Source organism: Cnephaeus nilssonii, assembly GCF_951640355.1.
Source record: "Cnephaeus nilssonii genome assembly, chromosome: 19".
NCBI lineage: Eukaryota > Metazoa > Chordata > Mammalia > Chiroptera > Vespertilionidae > Cnephaeus > Cnephaeus nilssonii.
Window position 1 is genome coordinate 30621005 of NC_137090.1, and position 13222 is coordinate 30634226.

At 42.2% G+C, this 13222-nt stretch overlaps 1 protein-coding gene across 1 annotated transcript in view; it reads left to right on the forward strand.

Moving 5' to 3' along the window:
- The window catches only part of CRLF3 (cytokine receptor like factor 3), a 44471-nt gene that overhangs the window by 26638 nt on the left and 4611 nt on the right, over window positions 1-13222 (forward strand). The window contains exon 7 of the mRNA XM_079797860.1: window positions 13066-13178. Within this exon, the coding sequence (XP_079653986.1) occupies window positions 13066-13178 (113 nt within the window). The remainder of the gene's footprint in view (window positions 1-13065; window positions 13179-13222) is intronic.

Here is a 13222-nt window from a genome sequence, read left to right on the forward strand (position 1 = left end):
AAACATACTATATACATAATTCTCTGAAAAAAAAACAACAAACTGAAAACAAGTCTCTGCTACTACCAATTAATTTTCTATTTCTTTATCTATTTCTTCCTGTATTAGAAAATTTTTCTTTTTTGTGTTTTTATGTTATCTGAGATGTATTCTCTATGGTCATATTTCTAAGTAGCTCTTCCTAGAAACCAAAGCTCAGTTTTGATTTAAAAACGTAAAGCTTGCCTGATGTTCACCATACTCACAGAGTAGCAAACTCTTTTCTAAGTTTTACCTCTTTTTTATTTTTATTTTTATTTGATTTATTTTTTTAATATATTTATTGATTTCAGAGAGGAAGGAAGAGGTAGAGAGAGATAGAAACATCAATGATAAGAGAGAATCATTGATTGGCTGCCTCCTGCTTGCCCCCGATTGGGGATCGAGCCCACAACCCAGGCACGTGCCCTTGGCCAGAATCAAACCTGGGACCCCTCAGTCCGCAGGCTGATGCTCTATCCACTGAGCCAAACTGGCCAGGGCTTACCTCTTTTTTTAAAAAAATATGTTTTTACTGATTTCAGATAGAGGGCGTGGGAGAGAGAGAGATGGAAACATCTATGATGAGAGATAATCATTGATGGGCTGCCTCCTGCACACCCCCTACTGGTGATCAAGCCCAAAACCCGGGCATGTGCCCTGACCAGGAATCGAACCATGACCTGGTTCACGGGTTGATGTGCAACCACCGAGCCACACCAGCCGTGCTAAGTTTAACTCTTGAGATCATGAGATTTTATTGTGAATGCTTGTTCCAAGTTCCTCCTGTTCTGTGCCTTGTCCTGTAAGGCATGGACAGTATCTGAAATATTATCTAAGCTAATGTTGCTCTGTTCTTCACCAGCCAAGTCATTTGAACTGTCAGCAGTTATCAGAGTGTACTAGTTATGCGTTCTCTCATTTTTTATACCTCCTCACACCTCTTATATTAAGGTGTTATTAAGTCATCCTTTCTTTATAATGTAAGGGGTGAGAGGAAGTATCAGAAAGAGAGAAATAAGGAGTCTAGTGCCTCAAGACACTTAATTATTCCCCAAGTAATCATGAGATTTCTATATTAACATACCCCCTCTCTGTTTATTTCTCTTCTTTACAAAAATACTTGCTTTAGGGAATCTCCTGAGAACAAGGTACTTCTATGTAATGGTAGGGCTTCCTAAGTTGATAGATTTAAGCCAGATGTCTCAGACCATAGTAAGAAAAATAATCATAGAAATAATAATTGTAGTTAATATTTCAATAGCATTTACTATGTGCCAGGTACTGGTTCTAAACACTTTACGTGTATTGTCACCAGACAGGGACTGGGCCTGGAGTGGGTCTGCCTCAGGCTGGCCTGCAGTGTGTGGGTTCTTGACTTTGTGCAGGAAAGATTTCATAATATGAGTCCAGGTGATTTTGAGGGTTTGTGTATTAAAGCTGGGAACCGTGAAACAAAGGAAGGACTTAGGGTGGAAGAAGCAGCAGGAGAGCGCCTAGGCGGTGCTCGGCTTTGGCTCCCTAGAAACATGGGAAAGAAGTGAGCTAGCACAGGGCTTCTGTTAGCTCACTGGGCGGTGAAGGTCACGTGATAGAAGTGAGGCAGAGCAGAGCTGTTGTTAGCTCACTGGAAAGTTGGAGAAAAGGGCAACTTGGGATACGATCGGGGGTAAGCCCAGGAGAGGCTGTCCCTGCCGAACGCTTCCCTGGTTGCAAGTCTTGTGGGGACCCTTAGACTTTAGGAGGAAGTGAAAAGTTCATTCCCGCCCTAACTGGTTTGGCTCAGTGGATAGAGCGTCGGCCTGCAGACTCAAGGGTCCCAGGTTCAATTCCGGTCAAGGGCATGTACCTTGGTTGTGGGCACATCCCTAGTAGGGGGTGTGCAGGAGGCAGCTGATTGATGTTTCTTTCTCATCAATGTTTCTAACTCTCTATCCCTCTCCCTTCCTCTCTGTAAAAAATCAATAAAATATATTTTTTTAAAAAATTCATTCCCGAGAGGAGGCATAGGTGTGCTCTAGAGCGAGCTGGCGCTGGTACTTTTTGTCTTAAGGGTTTATCTCTCTTGTGCTTGTGAGAATCTTAGGGAAGGGTTTCATCAGAATATTCATCAGCCTTCCAGGTGTGATTTTAATATGCTGATCATCAAAATGAGTGTATAGGGGAGTTTGGGATTATTCTTTGGTCTACTTTACTGTTTTACTTTTATCTTGGGTCTGTCTGGCTCTAATCGAGGTTTTGTTATTTGTTCCCTGAGTTTATCTGTCCTTGGGTTTGGCTGGCACAAATGGCATTAATTGGGTCTCTGTCCTCTATCTCCCTGACTATTGTGATTTAAGCTATTTATTCTCTGGTAGGGAGGAGAGGTATAAACCATTTGCTCTCAAGTGCCCTTGGTTAGGGAAGATAAGGTCTTGCGATTCACTAGCTGTCTGTAAGTTGTCTACATTGTTTGGCCTTGTTTAATTACCATGACTCAGTTTCTCCATTTCACTTGCCCAGGAATTTTCCTAGCTTCTTACTATCCTGCCTATATTAACTCATCTGATTCTCACAATAATCCAGTGAAATATGTGCAGTTATCATATTAAGGATGAGGATGCTAAGGCATGGAGAAGTCACTGACCCACTGTCATGAAGCTAGTAAATGGCAGAGTTAGGGTTTAAATCCAGGCAGTTTGCCTCCAGAGTCTGTGGTCTTAATGACTGGTCTCTATTGCTTCTTGTATGTCTTCCTGGGAGAGTAAACATAATTCCAATTAGTGCTGAAATCTATAGTTTTCCTGTTACAGTAGCTTTATTCTTTTTCTTTTTCCTCTTCAATGACCATTATCTGTGGTTGATGGTGTCCTGCTTTTAAATCCTTTCTCTTTGAACACAGAAAAGGTCTGATAGATGGCACACTTAGATTTGTTTCTTAAGTCATTCAATAAATATCTGTTGATTTAATTTAAATCCTCTTACTATCTGTGGACTGTGAGCCTCAATAAATCATTCATTATTTCCTGCCTCCTCCTCCAAAGATGCCGGACGGGCCCCCACTTGGCAGGGTAATTATCTGAAACTCAGTTAAGCTCAGTATTATCTTAGCCAGACCTTTGCATTTTTGTCATTTTTTTCTCTGAATGGGAAATGAAAATGTTTTCTCTCCTTGTTTAAAAGAAGTTCAGGCATCAGCAATTAAGTCAGAAGATGTGAGTTGGGGGGACACCTCCATGTAGGAGGGAAGAAACCATAGGCCTATTTATAAAGGTAAACTTTACTCAGTTTTTTAGGGTGTTTGAGGGCCTCTTAGTCAGAAGAGAGATTGTATTCCTGTAGGCACTGCCCTGTTGCTCAGCCCAGTCTACTTCCTGCTGCAGTTTCTGCAATGCTTAGAGCTGCTGAAGCCAAAGAAACCAGTTACAGCCTGGCTCTTAACCGTCTCTACAGCCCAGTTTCATTTGGTGCCCAGGTCTGCTAGCAACCCCCTCCTTCCAGGCCTCTCCCCGATTTCCTGTCTGAGCATTCCTGCTTTCCCTTTCCTTGCTTCTAAGATATCCTATCTTACTACTTTTAAGGCATATTTTTACTTTCTCTTCTCTACTACTTCTTTTCTTTAAAATAGCGTCCTTTCAAACAGCCTTCCTTAATCCTAATAGCCTCAGAAGTTGTCTTCCTTTTACAGATAAAGAAACAAAAGCACAGAGACTGACTTGTCAGTATTCAAATGCTGGCCATCTAGCCCCAAAGTCTGTTCTTAACCACTGCGTACCCTGCCTGTGGCAAGTAACATGAGGCAGTTAATCCAGGGGCGATAAGCTAGCTCTTTTTGGTAATAACCTTTCCCTTCAAAATTAGGGTTCCATTTTTCTATTGTTGTGTAGCAAACCACCCCAAAACTTAGAGGCTTAAAACAGCAATAGTCATCTATTTTGCTCAGGAAACTATAATTTGCAAAGCTTGGCAAGTGCAGGCATCTCTGCTCATGTGGTGGCAGCTCGGGTAGTTTGACAAAGGATGGTGGTTCTGTTTCCAAGATGGCTCACTCATGTGGACCTCCAGGGGTTGCATGCTGGCTGGGTTCCAAGAATGAGCATCCCAAGAGATAGGACGTGGGAACTGTCGGTTCTTAAGGCCTATGCCTAGAAATTGACAGTGCCAGTTGTGCCACATTCTGTTGTTCAAGCAGTCACAGATTCTGGAAGCCAGCGGAGACACATAGACCCCACTTCTTTTTTATTTTTAAATATTTTTTGTTGATTTCAGAGAGGAAGGGAAAGGAAGAGAGAGATAGAAACATCATTGATGAGAGAGAATCATTGATTGGCTACCTCTTGCACGGTTCTCACTAGGGATCGAGCCCGCAACCCGGGCATGTGCCCTTGACTGGAATCAAACCTGGGACCCTTCAGTCCATAGGCTGACGCTCTATCCACTGATCCAGACTGGCTGGGACTAGCCCAACTTCTTGGTAGGGGAAGTATCAAAGAATTTGGGGCTTTATCTGAGAAATGCCATGGTTGGTGACTATTAGAAGAGGGATTTGTGAATTTGATTTAATGCTTGCCTTTGGTTAAGCATTAGCATTACCTTTTCTGAATGAATTTAAGCTTGAGATCTTTCTTTTTCTGTACAAGGTTGGTCTCTGTCATTACTAGGTATATCCTCACTGCTAATTGTTAGCTCCTCATATTAAAAAACAAACAAACTCCAACCTAATTTAATCTTCCCTGGCATAGTCTCCTCTAGGATTAAGAAGTTAATTTGTTTTTAACTGGGATCTTTGAGATCTTGTCAGCTCCTCCTTATGGAGACAGATACTCTGTCCGAGGGAGAGTACAGCTTTGCTGGGTTTTATATTTGGCCAAAGCGATACGCTAGAAATATGGCATGTCGTCCTTTCAGATTGAAGCTTGGCTGGTATTACAGATGTAGGGAATGTCAGAGGAGTTCTCCCCACAGACTCACTTGGGTGAGATTAGAGAGCTGGTTTCCTATGTAGATCTCCTTTAGGATTCTGTACTCTAGCTTTTAGTTTGTAGAGGGAGGATTGCATGAAATCGTGAAGGCATATCTGCTTTGGGGTGTTCACATATTATAGCTATTCCTCCCAGATAATCTAAGAACTGTTCTTTAAAATTTTTATTTTTAAATTACAGTTTACATTCAATATTATTTTGCATTAGTTTCAGGTATACAGCATAGTGGCTAGAGTAGACAATCATATACTTTACCAAGTGTCATTCCTCACCCCCCACCCCCGATATTTCAAGTACCTACCTGGCACCATATGTAGTTATTATTGACTATATTCACATCCCTGTGACCGTTTTGTAACTATCAGGACTATTTCTTAGACTTTTTATTGCTTATTTTCTTTCTGTCTTAAACTACTTTTCTAAACTCTTAAGGACAGTTCGGATCAACTCCAGTCTTTTGAATGAGGCTGTTTGTTTCATCAACCCTTATTCCACTCAGATGGTATTTACAGTACTTGACATTGGCAGGAGCGCAAAGTTTAAGAGACAGAAAACCAGAAACTTTGGCTCAATGTAGAGCAGGCAGCTTATAAATTAGTATGAGAATTATCCAGACTCCTTGGAATCTAGCGTAGGGAAAAGTTACTTCTAGGTGAGGGTTGGTAAAAGGCTTTTTCTCAGGCGGAGCTGGAAAGGACAGTTCAGGGAAACAAAGCAAGACAAAATATAGAGTAGCAAAAATACAAAGAACAGCAAATAGAGAGCATGCCTGGGGTTAATAGAGATGGGAAGTTAGTCAGAGAGAACCCCAGAAAGGTAGCATATTCTTTTGGACAGGCTTTGTATGACTTTTCTTTAATTCCTCAAAGAAATGCTTCTTTTGGAGGTCACCTGTACTCATTTACAAGGAGGACATTTGATATTGCATACAGAGCTCCCCCTCCCCGCAAAAAAGGCTTCTGCAAGTAAAACCAAGTTGGGTTTATATTCTACTAGTGACCCAGTGCATGGATTTGTGCACATTGAAAGGAAATTAATTAGAAGGTGGCTGACGGGGCGGGACTGGGCGAGATGGGCCAGACATGCCCTGGAGCCAACCTCCCTCGGTCCCTCCCTGGCATCTGCGGAGTGAGCGGGGTCCCTCTGGCAGGTGGGGTCCCTCAGCCTGGCCTGCAGGGATTGGGCCGAAACCAGCAGTTCGACATCCCCCGAGGGGTCCTGGAATGTGAGAGGGCACTTTGTAAAGTTGCCATCGTGTGAAACACAAACGCAAGTGTGCAGTAAACCAGATTCGGAGCCGAAAGTGCCCCAGCAACAACATAACCCACGACCGAAGGTGGAATCATGCAGCCTTGTGAGGAATTGGGCTCCCTCCTCTCTGGTTTCGGGGTGCATCACCCGAGAACTGCTGCTGCCAAGTTACTGCAGCTCGGCAGCTCCTGTGTTGAGCGTCTGCCCACTGGTGGTCAGTGCGTGTCATAGTGACTGGTCGGACGGTCAGAGGGACACTTAGCATATTAGCCATATATAGATAGATAGATAGATAGATAGATAGATAGATAGATAGATAATCAATCTTGGGGGTCATGAATTTACAAGTGAGCTAGACCAGCAGTCGCCAACCGGTGGTCTGTGAGGTCCGAAAGGTTGGCGACTGCTGAGCTAGACTGTCTACCAGTATATATATAAAAGCCTAAGAGACCGGCTGCCCAGCTGACCGGCCGGTAGCTATGACACGCAATGACCACCAGGGGGCAGACACTCAATGCAGGAGCTGCCGAGTGACAGCAACTTTGCAGAGTGCCCTTTCATACTCCGGGACCCCTCGGGGGATGTTGGACTGCCGGTTTCGGCCCGATTCCTGCAGGCCAGGCTGAGGAACCACATCTGCTGGAGGGACCCTGCTCACTTCGCAGATGCCCTTCGAGCCCTGGCGTGTGCCCCAGGTTCGGCCAGCCAGGGAGGGACAATGGGAGGTTGGCTCCAGGGCGTGTCTGGCCCATCTCGCCCAGTCCTGCCCCACCGGCCACTTTCTAATTAATTTTCTTTCAATGTGCACGAATCTGTGCACCGGGCCTCTAGTACAAAATAATAATAGTCAGTTAGCATTTGTTGAGCCCTACTATGTATTAGTTCTTAATGAGTTAATTTCTATAAATGCTCATTATATCCTCACAAGGTAGAGATACGTATTATGGATGTGGAAAGATTAAGCAACCTGCTGAGATCGTACAGATTGTTAATAGTGATGCTGAGATTCAAATCCTGACAGTCTAGCCCTGTAGGACTCTGCGTTGACTTAGAGTAAGGTAGGAGGCCATTGGAGGATATTGAGTAAAGGAATGACGTCATCTGGCATATGGTGTTTTTGTTTTTTTTAATGTTTCTATTGATTTCAGGGAGAGGAAAGGAGAGGGAGAGAGAAATAGAAGCATTGATGAGAGAGAAACATTGATCAGCTGCCTCCTGCATGCCTCCCACTGGAGACTGAGCCTACAACCCAGGCTCTCTCTCCTTTTCCCTTCCTCTCTGAAATCAATAAACATATATTTAAAAAAAAAAGAGAAATGAATCTTTTCTACAGTGGATGAAAACACACCAGCAAAAATATTACCAGAAACGAGGAATAAACCATATTCAGCATTCTAATATTAATTGTATAAAGAGTTGAATGAGTTGGCCAAACTGAAGGTTAAGAGCACAGTCCTCCAAAAGATCGCCCTCACTTCAGATGGGTCATAGGAGGCTTCAAATTTCTGGGAGTCCCACAACCACCTTCAGGTTCTATAATTCACTAGAATGACTCAGAGAACTCAGGAAAGCCCTACACTATGGTTACAGTTTTATTATAGCAAGAGGATACAAATCAGAATCCACCAAAGGGAGAGATGCATAGCGGGAGGTCTGGGAAGGTCCCAAACATGAAGCTTTTGTTGTTCTCAGCATGACCGTAGACAAGGAGTATTGCGAACCAAGGTGTCCAGTTTTTATTGGGGATTTTTTATGGTTGCTTAAATCATTCCCCGCTTGACTCAGTGTTCACCTTCCCTGCCCCCCCAGGAGATTGGGCTGGTATTCTGTAGCTCAAAGCCTCAAACCTCTAATCACGTGATTGGTCTCTCTGGGGTGACCTGCTCCCATGCTGAATCATGCTGTTAGTATCAACTAGGGGCCCACCCTGCAGACCTTATCCGATTTAGTTGTTCCAATTAACGTTCTTTATAGAAAAGATAATCTTTTCTATAGCATCACGTGTTATAATAGTTGTCTCTAGTCTCTTTTAATCTGGGACAGTTTCTCCATTTCTGAATCTTTTAACTTTTATGATATTGGACAATTTTGAAGCCTACAGACCAATTATAGAATATCTCTTAATTTAGGTTTGTTTGTTTCTTAATGATTTGGTTCAGGTTATGCATGTTTGGCAGGAATAATATAGAAGTAATATTGTGTTCTTTTCACTGCATTGAATTCTTTAGGATATATACCCAGAAGTGAAATTGCCAGATCATGTGGTGGTTCCACTTTTACTTTTGTAAGGAACCTCCGTACTGTTTTACATAGCAGCTGCAGCATTTTAGATCCCCATCAACAGGGCGGTACTTTGGTTAGGATTTTTGCATCTATAGTCATCCGAGTTACTGGCCTGTAGTTTTCTTTTCTTGTAGTGTCTTTTTCTGATTTTGGTTTCAGGATAAAATGAGCCTCATAAAATATGTTTGGAAGTATTTCCTCGTCAACAGTTTTTGGAAGAGTTTGAGGATTATCATTAATTGTTCTTTAAATGTTTGGTGGAATTCACCAGTGAAGCCACTGGTCCTGGGCTGTGTGTGTGTGTAGGTTTCTGATTACTTATTTAATCTACTTTCTTTTTTTTTTTTTTTAAATATATTTTATTGATTTTTTACAGAGAGGAAGAGAGAGGGATAGAGAGTTAGAAACATCGATGAGAGAGAAACATCGACCAGCTGCCTCTTGCACACCCCCTACTGGGGATGTGCCCGCAACCAAGGTACATGCCCTTGACCTGAATCGAACCTGGGACCCTTGAGTCCGCAGGCCGACGCTCTATCCACTGAGCCAAACCGGTTTCGGCGAATCTACTTTCTATTTATAAATCTATTTTTTCTTCATGTCAGTCTTGGTAAGTCATGTTTGTAGGAATTTATCCTTTTTTTTTTTTTTATAGATTATTCAACTTTGGTATATGTTCATAGAAGTCTCAGAATCCTTTTCATTTCTGTGGCATCAGTTGTAATGACTCCTCTTCCATTTCTGACTATTTGTATCTTCTCTTTTTCTTAGTTCATATACTAAAAGTTTGTCAATTTTGTTGATAATTTCAAAAAACAATTCTTAGGTTTTTTTATTGATTTTAGAAAAAGAGGAAGGCAGAGAAAAACATCGATTTGTTGTTCCACTATTTATGTGTTCATTGGTTGATTCTTTTTTTAAATATATATTAATTTCATGGAGGGAGAAGGAGAGATAGAAACATCAATGATGAGAGAGATTCATTGATTGGCTGCCTCCTGCATGCCCCCTACTGGGGATTGAGTCCGCAACCCTCAGCATGTGCCCTGACCAGGAATCAAACTGTTACTTCCTGGTTCATAAGTTGACTTTCAACCACTGAGCCACACCAGGCGGGCATAGTTGATTCTTATATATGCCCTGACCAGAGGAAAAGCCCACAACCTTGGCATATTGGCATGACACTCTAACCCAGCTGTCGCCACCCTTTCTGACTTCACGGACCACCAGTAGTCCACGGACCACCGGTTGGTGACCACTGCTAACCAACTGAGCTACCTTGCCAGGGCTCTTTTCTTTAAGGATATTTTTGCCACATATTATATTCTTGGTTTCCAGTTTTTTTTCTTAAGCACTTTGATTATACCATTCTACTCCTTTCTGGCCTGTGAGGTTTGTTTAGAAATCCAATAATAGTCTTATGTGAGTTCCTTTGTACATGTGAAGTCACTTTTCTCTTCCTGCTTTCAAAATTCTCAATTTTTGACTTGTGGCGAATTGATGTTAATGTGTTTCAGTGTGATTTCTTGGGTTCATCCTAGTTGGAGTCTGTTTGATTTGTTGAATCTGGATGTCTATTTCCTTCCCCAGATTTGGGAAAATTTCGACCATTATTTTTTTCTTTTTTTTAAATACATTTTTATTGATTTCAGAGAGGAAGGGAGAGGGAGAGAGATAGAAACATCAATGATGAGAGGGAATCATTGATCGGCTGCCTCCTGCACGCCCCACAATGGGGATCAAGCCTGCACCCCAGGCATGTGCCTGAACTGTGACCTCCTGGTTCAACCACTGAGCCACGCTAGTCGAGCCAGCCATTATTTCTTTGTGTGTGTGTGTGTGTGTGTGTGTGCGTGCGCGCTTTTTTAGCCATTATTCTTTAAAATAAATATTCTATCCCTTTCTCTCTTCTCCCAGAAGTCTCTTAGACTTTCTTTACTCTTTTTCTTTGAATACTTTATTGGATAATTTCAAATAACCTGTCTTCAAGTTTGATATTTCTTTCCTCTGCCTAATTAAACATGGCATTGAATTCTTCTTGTAAAATTTTCAGTTTATCATATTCTTCAGCTACAAAATTACTTAGTTTTTTAAATATGTTTTTGTCTCTTTGTTGTTTTTGACTCAGTTTCTAGAGCATGTGGAGCATCTTTATGATGGTTATTTTTAATTTATTGTCAGATAATTCATATACCTCTGTTTCATTAGAATAATTTTCTGGAGATCTATTTTATTTTTTTGTTTGGGCCATATTTTCCTTTTTCTCCATATGTTTTATAATTTTGTGTTGGAATCTACACACATGAAAACACCTCCCTTTCCCAATCTTTATGGCCTGGTTTTGGACAGGAAAGGACTCTCACAAAGGAGCCTACCTAGAGATTCTAGGGGGGCCTCTGACATCTTTTGTATGTGTGATTTCCCTGGGCTTGTGTGTGCAATTTCTCAGAGGGCCTTGCTGGCTCCCTCTGGTGCCTGTTTGTGGCACTGCAAGTTCTCTGGTGCTACAGCAGCAAGGCTGCCATGCCCTGTTGTACTCAGATGCCACCAGCCATCCAGAGTATGTGGGCTCATCAGCGACCCACGTCAAGTGAGACAGATACCATTCCTTTGTGTGGTCCCATGAGAAGCTTCTGGTGCACCAGAATCACTTTCTACTCTTCTGCCTCTCTCCCAAAGGAGAGAAACCTTGAGCTACGTATGTGCCTTCTCCCAATCATGCCAAGTCGCATGGGCTATAGGATGCCACTCTTCTTTATCTTTGGTCTCAGCAGCATTCATACATTCATACTATGCCAGTTTCTACAGTGCTGCAAGTGAGGCACGACAGAAGCCAAGTCTTCGGGCAGCCCTCCATGGAGTTGGAGTGCTGGATGCACTGTGCTCTCTCTCGCTCCTGAAGGAAAAGTCAGAGGCTGGGTGTTCTTGCCTGGCACTGAGCTGTGGTGGCTTAGGAGAGGCTGGCACGGGGAAAGTGAACTTGTTCTTCCTCTCCGTTTCAGTGCAGCTGTTTTCAGCTTTGTGCTCCCTTAGAGTATTACAGCTTCTTAGCTAGATTCTGGAAACCTCATAAAGCTATTTTAGTCTGCATGTCCTTGTTAAAGCAGAGTTTCTGTGGTAGAATGAGGACTGGCACTTCGTTCTGCCACAGCACTGATGTCACTCCCTCCTCCCCATTTGTCTTTAGGTGGCTGGTTTAGAAGTGCAATGACTTCAGAAACTCGCTCACATATTTACTATGACCCTGTATGTTTCCCACTTTACAACAAAAGACTTTGAAGCCACACTGAGTATAAATAATCACAGTCTTCCCTTGGTAAAGCTACATTCTGCTCCTTATTCATTTTTCTTTTTCTTTTTCTATCCTTGCAAAGTCTGGCGTTTTGGAATGGTGGGGAAAATGAGCCTGGTAATAGCAATCTAGATTGACGTTTATTTTTAGGTTTCTTAATTTCTAGAGTACATGATGATGCATTATTTGAGACTAAAACACAAAAGGAAATGCTTAAACCTTCCACATAGGAAGTTCTCCCAGCAAAACAGGTTTGTATTCATATTATCCTTTTTGTTTTTTATTTATTTATTTTTAAAATGTTTTTATTGATTTCACAGAGGAAGAGAGAGAGATAGAAATATCAATGATAAGAGAGAATCATTGATCGGCTGCCTCCTGCACGCCTCCAACTGGCGATCTAGCTCCCAACCCGGGCATGTGCCCTGACCCGGCATCAAACCACGACCTCCTGGTTCATAGGTCGACGCGCAACTACTGAGCCACGCCAGCCAGGCCATGTTATCCTTGTTAAAAGACTGTAATATCTGTTTTAAAGGCTTTAAATACTTGATAAACAGTAATCAAATCATTGCTAGACTCTCATATTGATGATGGTAATAGTCACACTTATTATAATGGCAAGTATAACAAGTTTTCTATGTGTCTAGCACCAGAACATAAAATAGAAATGTGCTTATAGCTGTAAATAGTTAACACAGACTCTACAGTCACAATGCCTGCGATCGAGTCCTAGTTCCACCACTGAGCCAGGTGATGGGGGTCAGTCCTAGTCAGCCTTGTTTTTTCTTTTGTGCCTCGGTTTCCTCATATAAAATGGATATGATAATAACTAGAGGCCCGATGCATGAAATTCGTGCAAGGGTAGGCCTTCCTTCCCCTGGCTGCCGGCACTGGCTTCCCTCTGGCACCTGGAACCCGGGCTGGCTTCTCTCTGGCCACCCACAGGCACCCAGGACCAGGGCTTCCCTCACAGCCCTAGCTTCGTCCGGTCTAATTAGCATATCACTCTTTTATTATTATAGATAATACTACCTACCTCATGGGTTGTTCTGTGAATTGAATAAAATGATTTATAGATAAAGTTTTAGAACAGTGCCTGAAATTTAGGAAGTTCTAGATTCTTATTAGCTATTAAGAGCAGTTGTAAAAAAAAAAAAAAAGAGCAGTTGTGATGAGATTATTCTTTTAAAGCTTAATAATTGTTACAGATCATGTTTGGAAAAAAAAGATTGAATTTTCTTTCTCCCTCATTTACAGAGTTGAAACTGTGGGCCAACCAGATAGAAGAGACAGTATAGGAGTGTGTGCAGAAAGGCAGAATGGATATGACTCTCTGCAGCGGGACCAAGCAGTGTGCATTAGTACAAACGGTAAGAGATAAGTCACTGTCAATCCTTTGACACATATATATTAA